Genomic DNA, 23,182 nt, shown 5'->3' on the forward strand with positions numbered 1-23,182 from the left:
AGCACCATTTTAACAACCGGTTCTGCCGACGTGGTGCGAACCGGCTGAATCCCACCGCATCTGGTGCTCCTTCCGTGCCAGGGTGTGCCTGACCTCTCTTGCCCCTGGTTAGGAACGCCACTGCCTCCCCCAGCAGCCTTTTCATCGAGGGGAACTGATCCCTGTCATCTGGTGACCAATGGCAATTCCAAGAAATGTCCAGGTCCCGCCCTGAAGTTGGCAACCCCAGAAGGACCCAGAAACAGCAAACAAACAGCAAACATTGGCTTTGCGGCCACTCACGATACACTGTGATGTTTGCAGGCGCTGCTTTACGCTCCCCGCCACAGACGAAGAAGCACGCCAGGGCGGACGCCCTCTCCGTGATGTTGACCAGCTGGTAGGTTGCCCAGTTTCTCCCATTGTCTCTCCTCTCCTTGATCAGCGACGTCTCCAAGCCACCCCGGGCATCGGCTTCCCGGCAGCTGGTACTACAGTTCAGCCAGAGGGATCCTCCGTGCTCCGCCACAGGGTTTTCAGGCCAAACGCTCACATCAAACGCGTGCTGTTCTGCTCCTGTAATCACAGAGCCACATAAAAAAGCGTTTTGCCCAAAAGGAGTCTTTGAGAAACAGCAGCCAGTGGCGAAAATATCAGGAAGCACGCGCCAGCCTTACTTCGTTTTTCCAGGGTGAATAAAGAACATTCCTGTGGGCTCTGCAACAGAACTGAAATTACAGGGCTCGAGTTCTCTGGGGCCCTGCCCTGGGTGACCCAAGCGAGCCGGTTATTGTCAGAGCTCAGAAGCTGAGCAGAGTTGGCCCCGGTTTGTTCTTGGCTGGGAGACCACCGGAGGAAGACTATGGCAAAGCACCTCTCTTACCATGACCTGGACGGCCCCGGTTAGTCCAATCACATCAGACCTTAGAAGTGAAGCAGGGTCAGCCCTGGTTTGTACTTAAAAGGGAGACCACCAAGGAAGTCCAGGGTTACTATGTAGTGGCAGGCAGTGGCAAACCACCTCCTGTTCAATTCTGGCCTTGAAGCCCCCTTCAGAAGTCACTATAGGTTGATGGGGATGGGTGGGAATCTTAGACATGCATGTATTTAAAAAGACTCAGAGAGCATGCCACCTGACATTTGACCCAGCAGCTAAAGGGAAGAGGATGACCGAGATGGCGCTTTAAGGATTTGCAAAGTACGTGTGGGGTAACCATGTGCAGTTGCAAAAGGAAGAGGGGGCATTGCAGAAGTACACAGGATAGAATGTCAGTCGGGGGCGTAGCTACGGGGCGCAGGAGGGCTCAAGCCCCAGGCACCATTTCCTGGGAGCGAATTTTTGCGGCCAAGACCCCCCTTGCAACTGTGTCCCGGTCCGAAACTCCCTGTGGAATTTGGGACAGGGGTGCATTTGAGCTCTGGCAAGCAGGGCTCACCCTGCACCAAATCTCCACATTGAGGTGAGGTGTGGGGCCCAGCAGCAAGGACCCATTTGAGCCTGGCTTCAGCAAGGCTTGGGTTCCAGTTCTAAGAAGCTGGTGTAGCTTCTTGTCCAAAAAGCGCAGCAGCCTGCAGCTTAGAGTAGGATGCAAGTCTGGCTGAACGTGGACCCGGAGGCAGAGGTGGGATCCAGCAGGTTCTCACAGGTTCCCGAGAGTAAGTGACTAATTATTTGTGTGTGCCGAGAGGGGGTTCCTAATTGGTGGTTTTGCCACGTGACTTTTGCCTTAGTTACGCCCCTCCTCTCAGCAGTAGCGCCAGAACTTGAAGCAGTCTAGCAGGAGGTGCACCGCGGCGTGGCAGCCTGGCGCCTCGCGCGTATCTGTTTCCCCGCCCATGATCACGCAGACCGGCGCAAGCGCTCGTCATGCCACAGCCCCGCCTTCAGGAATGCCCTGTCTCGAAATGCCTGCCAGGCCACTACAGCGTGCTCGCCCAGCCCGCCAGGGCGCTCGTACCACAGTTTGAATCCCACCACCATGGGAAACGGTGACTAAAATTTTTGGATCCCACCAGTGCCCTGAAGCCACCTCTCGTTTTATGCTGTTGTCTCCGCCTCCCAAGCTCTACCTGACCGGAAGTGCAGCCAACAGTTTAAAGCAGTGATGGCGAACCTTTTCAAGCCCGAGTGCCCAAATTGCCACCCCAAACCCACTTATTTATCCCAAAGTGCCAACACGGCAATTTAACCTGTATGCTGAGGTTTTAGTTTAGAAAAAAACAGTTGGCTCTGAGGCGTGCGTTACTCAGGAGTAAGCTCAGTGGTAGTCAGTGGCTTTGCTTTGAAGCAACCGTGCAACTCTTCCAACGGGTGAATCATGACCCTAGGAGGGTTTACTCAGAAGCAAGCCCCATTGCCAGCAATCGAGCTTACTCCCACGTAAAGGATCACGCTTTAGTTCTTCGCATGAAAATCAGTGGGGTTTAGCAGCGCTTAACAGGGTTATCTACACTGCTTCCCCAAAACCAGGTCTTAGGTTTAATGCTAATAATCGAGCCCAGCGGCCCAGGCCAGCCTAGATGTGTGTGTGTGTGTGGGGGGGAGCAATTCTGTTTGTGTGTGCCCACAGAGAAGGCTCTGAGTGCCACCTCTGGCACCCGTGCCAGAGGTTCGCCACCACTGGTTTAAAGTAAGGGATGGGCAGCATCTGTGCCCAGCCTTAGCTTGACCTCAGACAGGCTTGAATGCAGCTGTAAGGCCCCTTCCGCACTGGCAAATAAACCCGGGCTGTGGATGGGAAAAAACCATTTTTTTGGGGGGGGGAACTCCGCATGGCTCTCGCCCCTAAAGCGAAGCTGCCCTGTGTTAAGTCCTCTGAATTGGGTTTAAAAAAAAAAACCTGGGTTCCAGCTGCCTGCAAGCAACAGCTGGCCAGGAAGTGCTGTAATTGTCTGCGTTTCCCTTTGTTTTCAAAGGTTCCACCTCGCAGCTGCGAAGCCACGCAGGGTCACAGGGATGTCTCGCGTGGCTGTGGGGGTCCATGCCTGCCTGCCTGCGTAGCTACCCAGCGGAGGGAGGCAAGGTACAAAAAAAGAGACGCGTCTCTGTGTGAAGGTGCGATAGCAACCCACATTGTTTCTGCGGGCTCTGGTTGCTCCCTGCACGGAGGCAGGTGAATGCGAAAACAGGAGAGCGGGTTACTTTATCCCGACTGCAAACACCCCCCCCCTCTGCCTGCGCTGTGTGGAAGGGGCCCAAGCTGCACATCTCCCCTGTTTTTGGACCTGAAGCTACACCAGCCAAAGTGTCCAGAATGGTTACAGGTTCAGAAGTGCCGCTCGCCTCCTTCCCATTGGGAAATCCCAATGGTGTGAGAGCAACCAGAAGAAGGGTCCGGCTGAACGTGGACCCTGAGGCCACCTCTCGCTTTATGCTGTTGTCTTCGCCTCCCAAGCTCCACCTGAAATCGAAGGCTGGAGCCAACCACTGAGCAGCTTAGCGCAAGTGAGGGAGGTTATGAGTCAGGGTGGTATCTAATCTGGAGGAACCGGGTTTGATTCCCCGCTTCTGCCGCCTGAGCTGTGGGAGGCTTCTCTGGGAATTCAGATTAGCCTGTAGACTCCCACACACGCCACCTGGGTGACCTGGTGCTCAAACCAGTCACAGCTCCTCGGAGCCTCTCTCCAGCCTCCACCTACCCTCACAGAGGTGTTTGTTGTGAGGGGGGGAAGGCGCAAGGGAGATTGTCAGCCCCTTTGAGTCTCCTCCTGCAGGAGCAGAAAGGGGGGGATATAAATCCAAACTCCCTCCTCCTCCTCCCTCCCTCCCTCCTCCTCCCTCCTCCTCCTCCCTCCCTCTTTCTTTCTCCTCTTCTTCTTCTTCTTCTTCTTCTTCTTCTTCTTCTTCTTCTTCTTCTTCTTCTTCTTCTTCTTCTTCTTCTTCTTCTTCTTCTTCTTCTTCTTCTTCTTTCTTCTTCTTCTTCTTCTTCTTCTTCTTCTTCTTCTTCTTCTTCTTCTTCTTCTTCTTCTTCTTCTTCTTCTTCTTCTTCTTCTTCTTCTTCTTCTTCTTCTTCTTCTTCTTCTTCCAAACTCTGGAGGTTGTAGGGCTGCCAGTCTGGATTGGCAGTGGGGGTGGGTGGGGTTTGGGGAGGAGAGAGACCTCAGCAGGGTATGATGCCAAAATGTTCATGAATGTCAACTCTCCATAATAGACCTGCCTGTCCCATTTCTATCAATGGTATTGATTATTGTGTTTTATCTTCGATATTTCATTCGATCCTGTCTCTTTTATTAATATGGCTTTATGCTATGTCGTTAAGGTCTGTGGCTATAACATCAAGTGGACACTTACGTAATCATAATGAGTGACAGCCCACCCACCAAGGCAGCCCTTTTCTCCAAGGGAACCAATCGTGGTCATCTGGTGGTCTGCCTTACGCTGGTCTATGACTGTAATCAAGGTGGGGAGACTGACTGTTGGTCTGGAGATTAATTGTAGTCATGGAAAATCTTCAGGTTCCAAAATGCGCCCCCAGTAAGTGGCTCTTGGCCCCTAGAACCCCCAGTACGAAACTGCCAGGAGGTGTAAAATAAAATTGGGAAAGCGCTTGGCAGGGTGCGTGTGCAGAGTGTTCCTGCATGGCAGGGGGTTGGACTTGATGGCCTTTGTGATCTCTTCCAACTCTACTGAATGGGAGACCACCACAGAAGTTCAGTGTTACTAGGTAGAAGGGGGGTGGATGGCCCGGGCGAGTCCTGATCTCTTGGAAGCTAAGCAGGGTCAACCCTGGTTAATATTTAGATGGGAGACCACCAAGGAAGTATCAGGTTGATCTGCACCGGCAAGCCATGGCAAACCACCTTTGAATGTCTTCTTTCCTTGAGAGATCGACAAGGTTTCCATGAGTCAACCGTGACTTGATGGCGTTTTCCACCGCCAAGATCTCGAAATGGCAGATCTGACAGGGTTCAGCCAGATCCAGACCTTGGATCCAAAAGCATCCAGTTATTAGATGATAATGTAAAATGACCAAAAGGGAAACAAATATGTTTGAATATATTATATTTCTTTTCTTTTTCTTCTGAACTGCGGACACCAATTGGTTTTGAGATAGGTATATTGCTTTTTCGTTGCATTTAAATAGCTTTGTATATTTCCTATTTTTGTTTACGATGTTTGTTATGTTTTACTCAATCAAGTTAAAAATTTTAATCATTAAAAAAAGAGAGAGAAAAGCATCCAGTAGGGATGCCAACCTCCAGTTGAGACCTGGGGACCCCCCCCCTCCAAATTACAGTTGGCCATGACAGCAGGAGCTGATGGCAATTGTAGTCCATGAACATCTGACGCACCAGAGTTGGACACCCCTGCTGTAGAGGGTAAGATCTGTGGCATTGAATCCCAATGAGGTCCCTTCCCCACCCCCCAGGCTCCAAGCCCAATTTTCCAAGGGTTTCCCCACCCAGGATCACATCCCCCAATCCCCTATCCCCCACTGGTGGCGAGGCGAGGTCTGGCAACTCTAGCGTCCGGGATGTGTTCTCTTAGCCACCCTCTTGTGCTCCAGAGGTGGGATCCAGCAGGTTCTCACAGGTTCCCGAGAGTAGGTTACTTTCACTATTCTGTGTGTGCCGCAGAGGGGGGTGACTCCACTGGTGATTTTGCCAAGCCGCGTGGTTTTATTCTTTTAGTGACGCCTCCTCCTCCCTCAGCAGTAGCCAGCAGAACTTGTAGGCAGTCTAGCAGGAGGTGCACTGGCGCGCGTGGCAGCCTGCGCCTGCGTGCATTCGTTTCCTCGCCTCAAGCGACTGCATGAAAGGCTCGCATCCTTGCTACAGCCTCACCCAGGGAATGCCCCACTCTCTGGAATGCCTGGCCACGCCTCAGTCGCGTCTCCTCTCGCCGCCCAGCCCCATTGGCAATACGCCACAGTTTGCATCCCACCACCATGGGAACCTGTTACTAAAATTTTTGGATCCCACCACTGCTGTGCTCTAACCATTAGCTGCCTTTCCCCAAGACAAGACAACGCTTCTCTTGATGACGCTCACGACAACCATAGGAATCCATCCCTGTTCCCCCCCCCCCCCCGCAAGAACGTGCCCTTTAGCGAGGCTTAAAGGAGCCAAAAGGGAAGAGCTGGGAGCAGGAGGGGGTGGGCGATTCCCCTGGCTAGGAAAATGACAAGCTGTCTGGTCTGGGACACGTGCGGCGTCCCCGCAAGATCGAGCCACAGATGCCAGCGCGGTCCAAGGGAACCTCTCCCCCTTTCTCTCCCTGTCTCTCTCGTACACAGATGGCAGAATGCGCCCCTTGTTCTCTTTCCACACAGCCCCAGCAAATCCACCCAGCTGCGTCTGCCTAGCAGCTCCCATTTGCAGCAAGGAAGGAAAGCCCGGCCCCCTCCCTTGCAAGAAACCCACCACCCACTCCAGGAGGAAGGATGAGAGAGCACAGGGGGGCAGAGACCGCTGGACACTCACCCGCAAGCACCAGCAGTAGGCAGGAGGGAAAGGGAAGGCAAAATCTCCGGAGCTTCATGGCTGAGGAAGCAAAGCAGAGCTGGGGAATGAGAGAGAGAGAGAGAGGGAGAGAAAGAGAGAGAGAGAGAAGGGGGGGAAGGAGTAGAGATTAGCTACAGAGTGGAGGGGAGGGGAAATTGGCCTCCAGATTGGCTTAGTAACTTGGTAGCTAAGGAAGAGGGAGAAGCAGAGGCGGCTGGAAAGTGCTGGGCAGCAACAGCGGCAGGAAGCAGCTCGTTCTGGAGGGCAGGTGCTTCTCTTCCCAGCCCCCTCCCCAGTAACTCACAAGGAGTCGAAGCTTGGCCTGGTGCCATCCCCGGAACGGTCCATCCATTCCTGCATCCCGCTTCCATCTGTGATCAGCCCTAGATGCTCCGCCGCAGGTGTCCCCGAGAGCTGCAGTCACAAGGTGCGCTTTCTTTTGGATCGCTCCACCTGAGGAGAAGAGAAGAACAGGTCCATCCGAGTTGGTGGGCGGGAGGCCGGCTCAGGGGCACAGTGCTTTCTCCAGACTGGGTCAAAGGGCACAGTGAAAAAAAATGTGGGCAGTTATGATGGAGGGACCAAACAACCTGTTTGCACAAGGAGAATGTGAGACAGGTGTGTGTATGTGTGCGTTTCCCATCTAAATATTTATTTATTTATTTATTTATTTATTTATTTATTAATTATTCGACTTATAGGCCGCCTCATCCCCGAAGGGACTCGAGGCGGCTCACAGCACGGCTGTTATTCAAACAGCAATCACATAAAAACTTAACCTATTATCCAATTAAAATTAAAGCAGCAATTATATACAATAAATAAAATTGAACAGCAAAACTAGTTTCACAGTTAATCAAATCATTAATTAAAATTAAGATTAAAGTTAAAAAAACGGCACCCGCTCTATAGCATCTGTTACCCTGTTTCCCCGAATATAAGACATCCCTGGAAAATAAGACGTAGTAGAGGTTTTGCTGAAGTGCGAAATATAAGGCATCCCCCAAAAGTAAGACGTAGCAAAGTTTTTGTTTGGAAGCATGCCTGACGAACAGAATACAGAAATATAAGACATCCCCTGAAAATAAGACATAGCGCATCTTTGGGAGCAAAAATTAATATAAGACACTGTCTTATATTCAGGGAAACACGGTGTATATATAGCATATATAACATCTGGATTCACCTGAACCCAAAATCATGCAGCAGTTCTGCTCATTCAGTTCTGCTCAGCACTAGCTGTTATTGTTAAGATTACTAAATACAGTCACATCAACATATATGGCACTTGACAGAGTAAATACCAGAAACAAAAAGTCCCTGCCCCAAAGAGTTTGCAGCTAAAATGAAGATCGTTTCAGGTGGGTAGCCGTGTTGGTCTACTGTAGAAGACCAGGATTTGAATCCACTCGACCAAGAAGTCCAAGTTCTGGGAGTGTCTGGGACTTTTCAGTTTAGGAACGAGGCGATATAATAGAGGTTTGTGAAACTATGCAGGGTGTGGAGGGAATGGACGGAAAGAGCCTTCTCTCTCTCCCTACTATAACTCAGGGCCACCCCAGTGAAGTTGATGGGTAACACAGACGAAAGGAAATACTTCTTTGCACAGTGAGTGATTGAAATGTGGAATTCGCTACCAGAGTGATGAACACAGGCATAGGTGGCTTTGAAAGGGGATTAATGGAGGAGAGAGATCTATCTGTGGCGCTGAGCCATGGAGACGAAGGAGAACCTCCACATTAAGGGGCAGTCAACCTCCAACCCTTCGTATCAGGAGGCAATATCAGGGGAAGGCCTTGGCCTCTATGGCCTGCCGTCAGCTCTCCAGAGGAAATGGTTGGCCACTGTGTGAGACAAGATGCGAGACTAGATGGATCCAGCATGACTCTTCTTAGTTTCTTATGGTCTGATGATATCCGAAGAAGGGAGTGTGTACACTCCAAAGCTTATACGCTGAAAATCTTGATGGTCTTTAAGATGCTAATGGACTTGAATCTAGCTCTTCCAGCAGTGAGCAGCAGTGGCATAGTGGTTAAAGAGCAGGTGCATTCTAATCTGGAGGAACCGGGTTTGATTCCCTGCTCTGCCACTTGAGCTGTGGAGGCTTATCTGGGGAATTCAGATTAGCCTGGGCACTCCCACACACGCCAGCTGGGTGACCTTGGGCTAGTCACAGCTTCTCGGAGCTCTCAGCCCCACCCACCTCACAGGGTGTTTGTCGTGAGGGGGGAAGGGCAAGGAGATTGTCAGCCCCTTTGAGTCTCCTACGGGAGAGAAAGGGGGGGGGATATAAATCCAAACTCCTCCTCCTCCTCCTCTTCTTCCTCTTCTTTTTCCTCTTCTTCTATCTTGCAGTCTTTCTGGATGGCGACAGAAATGAGATGAAACAAACCAAGTTGACGGATCGAATGGAGGATCCCGAACAATCCATAAAAGATCAGTTCCCCTGGGCCAGGAACCACAAGCAAATTGTCATTTGCTGACCAAAGCCTTATTTGAGACACAAAAGGAGACAGTCCCATGAATACACTGGCCCTAGACCACTTAGTCCCTTTCCGCACGGGCCAATAAACACCAGTTAACGATGGTAAAAAACCTGTTGGGGGGGGGGACTTCGCATGGATCCCACCCCTACAGCGAGTTTGCCCCGTGTTACTTCCTTCAAACTGGGTTATCTGAGAATCGAACTATCCATGAGCCTTTTAAAAAAATCCCAGGTTGCAGCTGCTTGCGAGCGAAACGTCGGGCGGGGTGGTGCTTTGTTTGGCTGTGCTTTCCTTAAAAAATATATATTCCCAGATGACCTCTGTGTAGCCACGCAGGTGCAAAGGGTCATATTGTGAAACAGCATGGCTGTGAGTGTTCAATTGTGCATGCCTGCACAACTACACATTGGTGGGAGGCAATTTTTTAAAAAATTAAGACGCGCCTCTGTGCGAAGGTGTGACAGCAACCTACGTTGAGTCTGTGGGCTCTGATCGCTTTCCGTGCAGAGGCGTGTGAATGCGTAAACGGGAAAGCAGTTCACTTTATCTCGACTGCAACCCGCTGTTCATGTGCCAGGCAGAAGGGGCCTTAGGGTTTGTATATTAGTACGAAAACTTGAACTTTATCTGGTATACCACCTGGACCCTGGGCAGGTGATGGAACAGAGTTTGGATATATGGCCACCACAAGGATCCGATAAGGACCCTTGTTCCGGCATTCCTCCCCCTTGTTCCGGCATTCCTCTAATCTGGAGGAACTGGGTTTGATTCCCAGCTCTGCCGCCTGAGCTGTGGAGGCTTATCTGGGGAATTCAAATTAGCCTGTACGTTCCCACACACGCCAGCTGGGTGACCTTGGGCTAGTCACAGCTTCTCGGAGCTCTCTCAGCCCCACCTACCTCACAGGGTGTTTGTTGTGAGGGGGGAAGGGCAAGGAGATTGTCAGCCCCTTTGAGTCTCCTGCAGGAGAGAAAGGGGGGATATTTTTGAAGCAAGCCTTTATTGGCATAGACAACAGTACAACAGTAATAAAAAACAGATTAAAACAGATTAAAAAGCATATACAATACAGGTCGAAGGAAATCTACTGGCGTTTAGTAATTTCCAGGAGAAAATCTGCCACTATGGTACAGAGAAGGATCAGGGTTGTCCAACAAGTCGCGTAATCTAATTAAATCGGGGAGATGGGGTAAATGTAAAGGAGTGAGATTCACATACTTGGATCTGATTTCCTTGAATCTGAGACAGTGTAGTAATTGGTGGGCCAGAGATTCAACTGAGCCATCGTTACATGGGCACAATCTTTTAGCCTTTTCTTGCTTATTAAATCTGCCATGTAACAAGGCAGAAGGCATAACATTAAACCTGGCGAGCATTATGGCTCTCCTTTGAACAGGGTTTATTAAGCAATACAGGTAGTGTGCCAAGTGGACCCGTTCAAATGGGAGAGAAAAATACAGGGGGGAAAGGGGGGATATAAATCCAAACTCTTCTTCTTCTTCTTCTTCTTTGCAAAGGCGAGCTGCAAACTCTGCCCTTTTGTTTGGCACACAACAGCCAAGGGGCAGAGCCTCATCGGGCGCCAGTGGGTCGCTTGCTGCCTCTCTCCTGTGCGCCCGGTGAGGCTGCCTCTCCTACACGCCCCTTGCTGCCTCTCCCTGAGTGCGCCCACAGCAGGCCAGCACTGGAGGCGACCATAGAAAGGAACCGGTGAAACCGCATGTTGGGGGGGGAGGGGGAACAATGGGCCAGGGGAGAAAAAACAAACGTTCCTGACCGGTATGGGCGCCCATGGGGGGGTAGGTGGGGGGAGCGATGGACCGGCAACAAACTGATAGCAGAGTCAGAAATGAATTATTCCATTTCTGATCTTGCTGTTCTAATAAAGGTGAAATTATGTTTTATTTCTTTATAAGTTAGATAGGAATAAGTTGTATTAGATAGAAAGTAGGCATTGCAGTTGTGTTTTATGTTTGTATCTGCATGGAACCTCCTTTGCTCAAGGCAGGAATCCACCCCTGCTCCACCTGGGCATGTCCCTTTTCATTTGCAAAAACCATGAATGGACGTTTGACAAAAGGGACGCTGGAAGAAGCGCCTCCATCTGCCTTAATCCCACCAGCAGGCAGATAAGGGTGCCGTCGTGGTTAGGTTTCGTTTCCTGGCCCCAAGCACCCAAAGGACTCTTTTGTGTTTTTCCCGCAGGTGCCTACGTCATCGCCTCGCCCTGCTTCGGCCGCGAAATTTAAGAAGAGACTGCCCTCTGGACTCTAATTGGTTCCTATATATTTGTGTATGAATGATTGTAGGTTGTCCTGGACCCTCCCGGATTCCCGGGCGGGAGACTGTGTATAAAAGGTGTTGTAAAGCTGCTAGGCGGCTGCAGTTGCCGTGGTGCGGAGGGGCTGACACGTAGGTCAGCATCTCAATAAACTCATTTTTATTTTCAATAATTCTCGCTGTGTTGGGTCCTGTTTCTGTTCCTCTGCGCTGCTGAGAGCTGGTTGATCTGGGAGAGCAAAAGTTACCCAGGCAGCGCGGGAACAGAACCGCACTTTCCTGTGATGAGGTGCCACGGCTGCTGCGAGGGACACGGGCTGCTAGTGGTCGGCAGTGGCAGGCAGGACTCGGAGCCAAAAGACAGGGCCCGCCTCTACTGCTGCTTGTTTCCTCCCGGGCTACGTTCCTTCCCTTCTGAGCAGGGGAGGAGGTTTGTTTGACCACACCCTGAGAGGCAAGGCACACTGAGTCCAAGGAGGGCTACATAGACTGAGGTGGAACTGGCCCAGTGGGCCCACTGTCCAGAGTGGGTGGGGCTAAGGCAGCCTGAGCCGGCTGCTGTGTAAAGCAGGCTGCTGGTGCCGTGATGATGGGGCAGTCTGTCGGGGGAGGACATTTTGCCTGGCGCCCCCACGTGACCACCCACGTGACCAAAATTGTTGCGCCCGGGGACAAAGGGTACCCCTTGTCCCTAGGCAGGTCTATGATTCTACTCACCTTGTTAGATTGAGGGACTGGTTCAGTATAAGGTAGTGGTGGCGAACCTATGGCACGGGTGCCAGAGGTGGCACTCAGAGCCCTCTCTGTGGGCACGTGCAAACAGTCCCCCCCCCCCCACATCTAGGCTGGCCTGGGCGGCTGGACTCGATTATTAGCATTAAACCTAAGACATAGTTTTGGGGAAGCAGTGTAGGTAACCCTGTCAAGCCCCACTGATTTTCATGCGAAGAACGAAAGTGTGATCCTTTACCTGGGAGTAAGCTCGGTTGCTGGCAATAGGGCTTGCTTCTGAGTAAACCCTCCTAGGGTCGTGATTCACCCGTTGGAAGAGTTGCACGGTCGCTTCAAAGCAAAGCCACTGACTGCCACCAAGCTTACTCCCGAGTAACACACGCCTCGGAGCCAACCGTTTTTTTCTTAACTAAAACCTCAGTATTCAGGTTAAATTGCCGAGTTGGCACTTCGCGATAAATAAGTGGGTTTTGGGTTGCAATTTTGGCACTTGGTCTCGAAAAGGTTCGCTATCACTGGTATGAGGCATCATAATGTATAAGAAAATGGTGAGAGTTAGCATGGTGTAGTGTTCAGGTGTCAGACTTGGAACTGGGAGGCTTGAGTTTGAATCCCTACTTTGCCATGGAACTCTGTTGGGTGTTCATAAGCATTCGTTCTTAGCCTAAGAATAGGTATGTGGATAAAATGGAAGCGAGGATAAAGATGTAAGCCACGAAGGATTCCCACAGAGGAGAAAGTCTGGGTGCAAATGAAGTAAATAAAAATAAATGAATGAATAAATAAATAATAAATAAATCACATCACAGTTTATCAACAAGAGGAAAATGTAACAGTGTGGGAGAGGCTAAATGTGTTTTTAACTTTCTGTATTAGGAGCCAAAAGTAGAAGAAGAAGAAGAAGAAGAAGAAGAAGAAGAAGAGTTTGGATTTATATCCCCCCCTTTCTCTCCTGTAGGAGACTCAAGGGGGCTCACAATCTCCTTGCCCTTCCCCCCTCACAATAAACACCCTGTGAGGTAGGTGGGGCTGAGAGAGCTCCGAGAAGCTGTGACTAGCCCAGGGTCACCCAGCTGGCGTGTGTGGGAGTGCACAGGCTAATCTGAATTCCCCAGATAAGCCTCCACAGCTCAGATGACAGCCCTTCACATTCTTGAAGATGGTTACTATATTGCTGCTCAGTCATCTCCTCTCCAGGCTAAACATACCCAACTCCCTAATGGGCAAAGTGTTTCAAGTTGTCTGTTTTCAGTGTCAAAAGGCCTTGCCGTGTGCAAGCAAGAGAGGAAGTGTGTACAGACATGCACTTGTGCATATCTTGGAACATGGCCCTTCCGGTTGCACAAATCTCCCAGGCGTCCCAGCACCACCACCACCCTTGTCTGTTCCCCTTGGCAATTTCCCCCATTTCCTTTCTTCCTGAACTGCCTCAGGAGGCTGGCTTTTCCAGCTCCATGGGATGACAATTCCACGCTGTCATAGCCATGCAGTGGAGGTGGAGGCCTGTAACCTATTCAGGGCAGTATGAATCACACGCGCGCGCGCGCGCACACACTCACACGCAAACGCTCCGTGACTCAAAAAGCGGGCAAGAGAGAATGACTTGAGCGATGAAGAAATTAAGGGGCTAGAGGGGGCAGCCTCCGCAAACTTGTGGCTTTTGAAAAATTACAATTTGTTCCCTGCCGACTTAGCCGGCTGGCTTCCTTTCAGCCTTCTCTTTCCGCCCTTCCCTTCAAAATGATGGTGGCTTTTCCTCTTTAAATGCCAGCGTGGCGTAGTGGTTGAGAGCAGGCACACTCTAATCTGGAGAACTGGACTCCCCGCTCTGCCGCTTGAGCTGTGGAGGCTTGTCTGGGGAACTAGATTAGCCTGTACACTCCCACACACGCCAGCTGGGTGACCTTGGGGGAGTCACAGTTCTTCTGAGCTCTCTCAGCCCCACCCACCTCACAGGGTGTTTGTTGTGAGGGGAGGAAGGGAAAGGAGTTTGTAAGCCCCCTTGAGTTCTCCTCCTCCTCCTCCTCCTCCTCCTCCTCCTCCTCCTCCTCCTCTTCTTCCTCTTCTTCTATCTTGCAGTCTTTCTGGATGGCGACAGAAATGAGATGAAACAAACCAAGTTGACAGATCGAATGGAGGATCCCGAACAATCCACAAAAGATCAGTTCCCCTGGGCCAGGAACCGCAATCAAATTGTCATTTGCTGACCAAAGCCTTGTTTGAGGGACACAAAAGGAGACAGTCCCGTGAATACTAATTGTGAGCCTCTTTGAGCCCCTTTGAGAAAGGGGGGTATAAATCCTCCTCCTCCTCCTCCTCCTCCTCCTCCTCCTCCTCCAGCAGTGGCATAGTGGTTAAGAGCAGGTGCACTCTGATCTGGAGGAACCGGGTTTGATTCCCTGCTCTGCCGCTTGAGCTGTGGAGGCTGATCTGGGGAATTCAGATTAGCCTGTGCACTCCCACACACGCCAGCTGAGTGACCTTGGGCTAGTCACAGTTCTTCGGAGCTCTCTCAGCCCCACCCACCTCACAGGGTGTTTGTTGTGAGGGAGGAAGGGCAAGGAGATTGTAAGCCCCATTGAGTCTCCTGCAGGAGAGAAAGGGGGGATATGAATCCAAACTCTTCTTCTTCTTCTTCATTCAAACCCCTGGGAATGCATGGCAGTGCCAGGCAGACTGGGCAAGCCAGGGTTGCCAACCTGCAGGAAGGGCCTGGAGATCACCCAGAATTGCAGTTGATCTCCAGAATCCAGAGATCCGTTTTCCTGGAAAAAATGGCTGCTTTTGTGAAGGGCAGATTCTGTAGCCCTTTGCCCCACTGAGGTGCCTCTCCGAACCCCGCCCTCTTTACAATCCACACTAACATCTCCAGGAATTTCCAAACTCAGAGTAGGTAGCCCTGGGGGAAAAGACTTGTTGCTTTTTAAAGAAGAGCATGGATTCATACCCCTCTTTCCCCAGCTGTAAGGAGCCTCAAAGTAGCTTACAAACTTCTTTCCCTTCCCCTCCCCACAAGAGACCCCCTTGAGAGCCAGGTGGGGCTGAGAGAGTTCTGAGAGAACTGAGACTGACGCAAGGTTACCCAGCAGGCTTCATGTGGAGGAGCGGGGAAACAAATCCAGTTCACCAGATAAGGCTCCGCCACTCATGTGGCGGAGTGGGGGATCAAACCCAGTTCTCCAAGGTCGATTCCCCACTTCAAAAGTGAAAGTGGAGGCAAACCAGGTTCGTAAGATCTGGGTGTTTTTGAGCGTGGGTTCATGCTCCCCACTGCAGCTTGTCTGTTAAGAAAACTCACCTTTCTACCATGGTTTCAGAAACGCAGCACTCAGCAGCGATCGGCAGGTCAGGTCTCTGTTCCGATTGGTTGGAGTGCCGTTTTGGAGGCTGAACCTTTTTTAAAAAAAGAATTTTTCCTTCCTGGAATCGACGTCGAAACGTCGCCATGCGCACACGTCATCACAAAACGGCCCAATGCAATTTCCCCGCTTTGGGTGCTGGCTCTTGACTGGCTAGCACGTTGCGGCGTGAAAATGTGCTGAACTTCCTGGTTGTTTGCTTGTGGCTAGATGATCAAGCGGATTTGCCGTCGTGCTGTAAATTCATGCAGACGAATCCACGTTGATTCGTGGCTACGTGGGGCCGAAATGCCTTCTTTTAATATGGATTTTAAAATGGGGGAAAGAAACGCTGCGCGCGCATCGCACACACCCAGCCGTGGCCTGATTGGACGGAAGGATCCACGTCACTACCAGGGGCTGGAAACTGAATCCCGGAGTCACCCCCTCAGACTTCCCCACTGCCCCACGCTCTGTGCGGGGTTTTCAAAAAGGTGCACTTCCATCCAGGATCGGAAATGACATGCACTGAGGGGGTAGGAGGCAGAATTGGGGTGGCTGTGTTGTCGTGGCTGCTGTAGTGGGGAGTGCTGCAGGACCCCGGGTTATTTGCCGCGAGTAGCCCGCATCAAATGGTGAGTGGGGAATCGACCCAGATTAGAGTCCACGGCTCTTGACCACCACACCACACTGTGGTTCACATTTCCCTTCCTATTCCTGCTTAGATGGTCTTTTTCGTTGACTGCAACTGTTTCTTCTTGCTGAGAATTAGCCTTGATGGGCCATTCAAGTAGTGCTGACAATTCTGGGTTTGGGATTTCTGGAGACTTGGGGTGGAGCTGGGATAAAGCGCCGTAGAGTCCGCCTTCCAAAGCAGCCATTTTTTCCAGGGAAACTGTCCTCTGTAGTTGTAATTTCGAAAGATGTATAGGCCTCACCTAGAGGATGATAACCCTAGGCTCATTCAATCTTGGCCTTCCAAGGAGGAGCAGTGGCGTAGTGCTTCAGAGCAGGTGTGTACTCTAATCTGGAGGAACCGGGTTTGATTCCCTGCTCTGCCACTTGAGCTGTGGAGGCTTCTATGGGGAATTCAGATTAGCCTGTACACTCCCACACACTGTGTGACCTTGGGTTAGTCACAGTTCTTCTGAGTTCTCTCAGCCCCACCTATCTTGCAGGGTGTTTGTTGTGAGGGGGAAAGGGAAAGGAGTTTGTAAGCCCCTTTGAGTCTCCTTACAGGAGAGAAGGGGGGGGGGATATAAATCCAACCCTTCTTCTTCTTTCAAGAAATCTCACGGCACAGCAGTGTGGGAAGACACACGTTCCCTCTCGCTTTTGCAAAGCACCTTGGCGTGACAACTCCTACATGGAAATAATGAGTGTGAAACTCACATGTGGATCAGCACACTTGACACAACTATTGGTAGAAGAAGAAGAAGAAGAAGAAGAAGAAGAAGAAGAAGAAGAAGAAGAAGAAGAAGAAGAAGAAGAAGAAGAAGAAGAAGAGTTTGGATTTATATCCCCCCTATCTCTCCTGTAAGGAGATTCAAAGGGGCTTACAATCTCCTTTCTCTTTCTGCCCCCCCCCCCACAACAAACACCCTGTGAGGTAAGTGGGGCTGAGAGAGCTCCGAAGAACTGTGACTAGCTCAAGGTCACCCAGCCGGCGTGTGTGGGAGTGCCCAGGCTAATCTGAATTCCCCAGATAAGCCTCCACAACTCATGTGGCAGAGCTGGGAATCAAACCCGGTTCCTCCAGATCAGAGTGCACCTGCTCTTAGCCAGTACGCCACTGCTGCTCTCCCCCCCCACCCCCACTGTGTCAAATTCCTGCCGTCATGTCCCTCTCCCTGCTCACACAGAAGATTGTTAGCTGTGAAAAGCAGCGCATGGATTTTTCAAACCGATCCCCACATCAAAGAGCTTTCTCTGCAGGGATTTTGGGTAATGCGCAAAAATATCAGAATCGTTATAGACTTAAAAAATTTTTTTAAAGGGGTACGCAATTTTTTAAAAAATATTGGTGGGTTCTGCACAGCATATTTATAACAAGTTGCAAAATGAACCCGTTTCCCTTTCTGCTGTTTGCATGCGTGCCGCTTCGGCATCCAGGAAGCAATTTGAGCCCATGGAAACCATTTGGGCTGTTTTTGCGCTTTTGCACAGCAATGCTTCTGTTTTAAAAAATATATTTTCTAACGCATGCATAGCTGAGAAGGCATACAGAGCGTGGAAATGAATCCAAGAATCCACCTGCTCAGACTAGACTCCAATGCAGTGCACCTCAGAATCTTCGCATGTTCTTTTTTTAATAAGATTTATTATTTAAAAAAAAGTAAATATACACAAAAGTAGGCAATTACATTCCAGTTACATTTGTACAAATTAAATAAAGTTGTTCCACTTATTCTACCAAGCCGCTTTCTCCAGTTCTATCATCTTATCTTTTAAACAAAATGCTTGGTTTGGTTCCATCTATCTTAACAGCTTTTAGACTTCCGCATTGGTTTAGTTAGATCTGAGAATTAAACAATAAGAACAAGTCAATAATTTCTAGTAAGAGTTATTATAATTATTAGATGTATAAATTAAGAACATAAGAACATAAGAACTGGCCTGCTGGATCAGACCAGAGTCCATCTAGTCCAGCCTTCTTGCTACTGTGAGTGGGCTCACCTCAGGTGCCTTTTTGGGAGCTCTCACATGCAGGAGGTGAAAGCAATGCCTTCTGCTGCTGCTACTCTTGAGCACCTGGTCTGTTAAGGCATTTGGTAACTTGTGAGATGTTAGAGGATCAAGACAGAGCCATAGATTGACTTCTCCTCCATAAATCTGTCCAAGCCCTTTTTAAAGCTATCCAGGTAAGTGGCCATCACCACCTCCTGTGGCAGCATATTCCAAACACCAATCACACGTTGCGTGAAGAAGTGTTTCCTTTTATTAGTCCTAATTCTTCCCCCCAGCATTTTCAATGTATGCCCCCTGTTCTATTAGAGAAAGAGAGTACCTCTCTGTCAACATTTTCTACCCCATGCATAATTTTATAGACTTCAATCATATCCCCCCTCAGACGTCTCCTCTCCAAACTAAAGAGTCCCAAATTCTTCTAATGATGTATTTAATCTAAGTCACTATACATATTATACATGTTTTGTTATGATATATACCATTACTTTCAGTTTTCTTTAAACACAATTTTACTAAATTTCGTATGTTCAACACACACACACACACCCACACACGCACACACACACACACACACACACACACACACACACACACACACACACAGAGAAACAGGAACTTTCTTGCAATGGCCAGGCAATAATGAATGCGTCACAGTGGGTCTCGAGTGAAATGGAAGTTATTCTTGCTGCCAAGGGGTGGTGGTAGGGAAACATGCTCAGAGGACTTGAGAAATGGCAGGTGCTTCTCAGTATCCGCTTGCAATATTCTGCGTGAACTGCACAGCGTGGCGGGCGGGCAGAATCTTCCTGACTCAATAGATCAGACCTGGGCATTATACGGCCCGCGGGCCACATCCGGCCTGCCAGATGACCCTGACTGGCCCCTGCTTGCTTGCTTGCTTGCTTGCTTGCTTGCTTGCTTGCTTGCTTGCTTGCTTGCTTGCTTGCTTGCTTGCTTGCTTGCTTGCTTGCTTGCTTGCTTTCTTTCTTTCTTTCTTTCTTTCTTTCTTTCTTTCTTTCTTTCTTTCTTTCTTTCTTTCTTTCTTTCTTTCTTTCTTTCTTTCACTTTTAAACCGCCCTGAGCCCTTGTACATCAGCATCATATAACACAAATATAAAACAACCTATAACAATTTTAAATTAATAAAATTTGAACAATTTAAAATTTGCAGATGGCGACTTATCGTGACTTATCTTAGAAGAACCCGTCTTCAAAATGGCGGCTGGGAGAAGCGGCGCGAGACTGGGATTATTTTTTAAAAGCCTCTCTCGGTCATTCACGCACGCGTGCGCACTTCCTTCTCTTGGGAGCCCCGCCTTCTTACGCAGGCGTGGTGTCAGGAACAGATGGGGAGGATCGCGATGAGTTGGGTTAAAAGCTGTGAAGTTCTCTTTCCCATCTCCTCGTGAGCCCCGCCGCACATTGTGCAGGCTCGGTGGAGGAAGGAAAAGGTGGCGAGGGTGGCGAGCGAAGTGACTGTTGCATATGAACTGGCCGCCGAAGTGGGCAAGGGAGCCGGAAGGGCTGACCTGAGCACGCCTCTGATCGCAGTGTGAGGGCCAGGCCCTCCACAATATTTCCTGTTTCTTATGCGGCCCCATGGGAAAAATAATTGCCCGCCCCTGCGATAGATGGTGGTAGTAATAACAGTAGAAGGGTGGAAGCGTGGAAAATCAAGCAACTCCTGCTTGTGTTCTCACAGGAGCATCTTCAAACTGGGATTTTGCAAAACGGTCGCTAGTTGAGCGATTTTTGAAAAACCGGGTTGAAAGGAATAGGAAGGGCTAAAGTTTTTTTGGAGAAGAGACCTGAAGATGTTATATTTGTGCAGTGCAGAATCCACCATTGCCAAGCATGGCCAGAAATTAACCATTCTGGAGAGTATTTGGTGTCCTGGAAAGTCTGGTTACCTGGACATGACGAGTGGGTGAATGCTGAACATATCAAGGCTACCTATCATGGCTACCAATCTTGATCCTCCTTGATCTGAGATTGCAAATGCCTTAATAGACCAGGTGATCAGGAGCAACAGCCGCAGAAGGCCCTTGCCTTCACCTCCAGCACGTGAGCTCCCATAGGCACCTGGTGGGCCACTGCGAGTAGCAGAGAGCTGGACTAGATGGACTCTGGTCTGATCCAGCTGGCTTGTTCTTATGTTCTTATGTTCTTAAGGCTCCAAAACTCATTCGGGACTTCCATCATTCTTGTCCAAGCAAACTGGGGGGAGGGCCCTAGGGGAAGCGGAGTGTCAGGATGCCTAGTGGGTGCTGGGAGCTGCTTTCTGCTTTAGGGGGGATGGGTCTTACATTCTGTGTGACTGTTTCTAACTGCTTTCACCACCAGGTTCTGGCCAAGGTCGGCTCAAAGGGACACTTGCTCTTATCAAACTGTCTACATACTTCATTGTCTGTTCACATGGGGTGGGGGTGGGTGGGGGGGGTGTCCTCTGATGATATTACTGCTGTTTGCGTCGGGAAAAGTCAATTCTGGCTTTTCCAAGCTGTCCTCTGGATGAATAAACCTCTGTTCTCTACAAGGTGTTGTTCTCTACAAGGAGCAGCAGTGGCGTAGTGGCTAAGAGCAGGTGCACTCTGATCTGGAGGAACCGGGGTTGATTCCCAGCTCTGCCGCCTGAGCTGTGGAGGCTTATCTGGGGAATTCAGATTAGCCCGTACACTCCCACACACGCCAGCTGGGTGACCTTGGGCTAGTCACAGCTTCTCGGAGCTCTCTCAGCCCCACCTACCTCGGTTTTGACTGGGCCCAGGGTGGTCAGGGGTTCTCTCCCAGCCGTGGACAGGGGAGAGGAGGTAGCGTTGCCAGGTCCAGGTTGGGATACTCCTGGAGATTTGGGAGTGGGGTCCGGGTAGGACAGTGAACTCAGTGGGGTACGATGCCTCACAGTTCACCTCCCGAAGCATCCATTTTCACCAGAGGAACCTGAACTCTATGGTTTGGAGATGAGTTTTAATTCCAGGTCCCACCTGGAGGCTGGCGTCCCTAGCTGGACTTGATCTGTGCACACCCATCTCCCAAAAATGTGGTAAAAGTAGAGGGGGTGACTAGGATTAGTGGTAAAGACAAGGTGACCAGACATCCCGGCCTTTAGCGACCAGTCCCGCTACTTTTAACCAATTTGTCCCGCTGGGCCCCACCGGGTTTTTTTTAAGTGTCCCACTTTTTGGAGAAAGCTGCCGCGACTGCCTTCTGGGCGCCCCTTTTCCTCGCTTCCCCTGTGACAGGGCTGGAAACAAGGGATGCCTAGAGCAGTGCGCGCTTCTCCCTGCGGCTCACGCCATATAGTCCCGGCTTATAAAAAGGTGAAAATCTGGTCACCTTAGCTAAAGAGTGTCCACTATGTTGATTCTGCAGCTGTGCCTAAGAGTGTCATGGCTGGCTGGAGGAAATTAGCTTAGAGCAGTGATTCCCAGCCTTTTTTCACTGGCATACCCCTTGGCAATCCGTTTCCCAAAAACTGTACCCCCATTTTAGTAAACTCATTATGCATTTTTTCCCCACGTACCCCCAAATGTTCTGCTTGAACAGGTGGTGGGAACACGTGAACAGGAAAAAAGACAACGGATTCCTTTATAACAACTGCAACCGTTATACATCTGCTGTGCAGCCAGTATCCACCAGTGGGGTGGGCCAGGAGGCGATACTATAGGAATCCTTGGCTTTTCATGCTGCTGACCCTATGCTGGTATATTTTCATTTGTAGACGTGCGGGAAATTTTCTCACCCTCCAAGGCAACCAGCATCTGGCCCTCATCTTGGTTTTGGCCTTGGAGGCTTCACAAGGCCTGAGAATGTAACCTCTATCTGTGGGTTCTGTGGGGCAGAACTTGGAATGAGCTTGCAACAACAAATTTAAAAAAACCAAAATGGTTTACTTTCTTAACATATAACATCAACATTTAACATCACATTTCAAGGTCCTGTTCAGGTTGCATTTTCAAGTCTTTATATTTACAGTCTTCTGATACTGCCAAGTCCAATTCTTCTTTGCACGGGGATCGGCTCCTGAAGACTCTAAGGGCTTGATGGACAGGATTCAACATGATGAAGGTTTCCAGGAGAACTCTCACCCATTACAAACATAAAACCCTTAACAAGGTGTTAAGGGCTTATACAAAACTAAGGTGCGAAGTCTGCAGCCCTCGCTCTCCAAACTACATGAGCTCTGCAGCCTTCTGCTGCTTGCAGTCTCCACCCCTTTCTGGGTCAACCCATTCTGAGCACGGGGGTTACAAGAACAGAGGCATACCCGGGGGAAATGGCACCTGGGGCAACACCTGCTCCAGGCGCCCCCGATGCCCCACTTACCTTAGCTGCCGCTGCCAGTCCTGGGCAGCCTGGTGGGCCTGGTTCAAGGGGTGCTCAGCAGGCCCACGGCCCAGCCCAGCTGGCAGAAGGAGCAGCCTGGTGGGGCCGGGCCAAGGGGTGCCTGGCAGAAGGAGCAGCCAGGCCAGGAGTCTGCTGCGGGCCCACCGGGCACCCCCCACATGAACTAATGGGGGGCATCCAGGGTCAATTGACCCTCCAATGACCCTCTGCCTGAGAATGAGGAAGGGGGCTGGAGGGGTGTTTGGAGAAAGGATATTAGTCAGCAGTAGTGTAGTGGAATTCAGTTCCAGCAAGGCATGCTTGAATTCTGTTTGTAGCGTCCCTGTCAATAAACCAGTTTCTGAACTCAAGAGTCTGGTTATTGTGGGAAACTGATAGAGGTTGCAGGAGGATGACAGATCCAGACAGCTTCATATTGTCGAGGCTACAGCCGAACTGTACCGGTGCTGTGTATCGGGTTGTCTGGTCAGAGTTCTAGCAGCATTCTCTCTCCTGACGCCTGCATCTGTGGCTGGCATCTTCAGAGGATCATTTTCATTTTGCTGTATGTGAAGTTGTCAATTTTATCCCAGTCTTGTGCACTCATCTTTTGGCTGGTATTGATGCGAGCGAACAATAACCCCGTCTAAGCTCTGGGTGCTCCTTTATGGGTTGTGTGGATTCTCTCACGTAGTGCCGCGACGTTTCTAGGTTTCGATGAGTGAATCTCCAGAGGCAGGACTGCTGGTTTCATATCAGCCCCGCCAGCATGGCCAATTGACCATGATGGCAGGGCTGATGGGGAATTGTACCATAACATCTGAGCTAAAGGTTCAAGCACCACCGTTCTAGGCAAAGTTATATGTGAGCCTGTGGTGTTTTTGAGTCCTTTGGCTGCAAGAAATATGG

General features: G+C 50.2%; 2 protein-coding genes across 2 annotated transcripts in view; both read right to left on the minus strand.

Annotated features, from left to right (window-relative positions):
- Positions 1–6,461, minus strand: part of ICAM5 (intercellular adhesion molecule 5) — a 57,102-nt gene extending 50,641 nt beyond the window's left edge. Inside the window, exons 1-2 of the mRNA XM_048490629.1 lie at positions 6,403–6,461; positions 283–555 (exon numbers count right to left, since the gene is read on the minus strand). Of these exons, the coding sequence (XP_048346586.1) occupies positions 283–555; positions 6,403–6,460 (331 nt within the window). The 5' untranslated portion in view covers position 6,461. The remainder of the gene's footprint in view (positions 1–282; positions 556–6,402) is intronic.
- Positions 6,462–22,171: 15,710 nt separating this feature from the next.
- Positions 22,172–23,182, minus strand: part of ICAM1 (intercellular adhesion molecule 1) — a 32,360-nt gene continuing 31,349 nt past the window's right edge. The window contains exons 10-11 of the mRNA XM_048487459.1: positions 22,274–22,369; positions 22,172–22,181 (exon numbers count right to left, since the gene is read on the minus strand). Coding sequence (XP_048343416.1) covers positions 22,172–22,181; positions 22,274–22,369 — 106 coding nt within the window. The remainder of the gene's footprint in view (positions 22,182–22,273; positions 22,370–23,182) is intronic.

Source organism: Sphaerodactylus townsendi, linkage group LG03 (assembly GCF_021028975.2).
Source record: "Sphaerodactylus townsendi isolate TG3544 linkage group LG03, MPM_Stown_v2.3, whole genome shotgun sequence".
In the NCBI taxonomy this organism is placed as follows: Eukaryota; Metazoa; Chordata; class Lepidosauria; order Squamata; family Sphaerodactylidae; genus Sphaerodactylus; species Sphaerodactylus townsendi.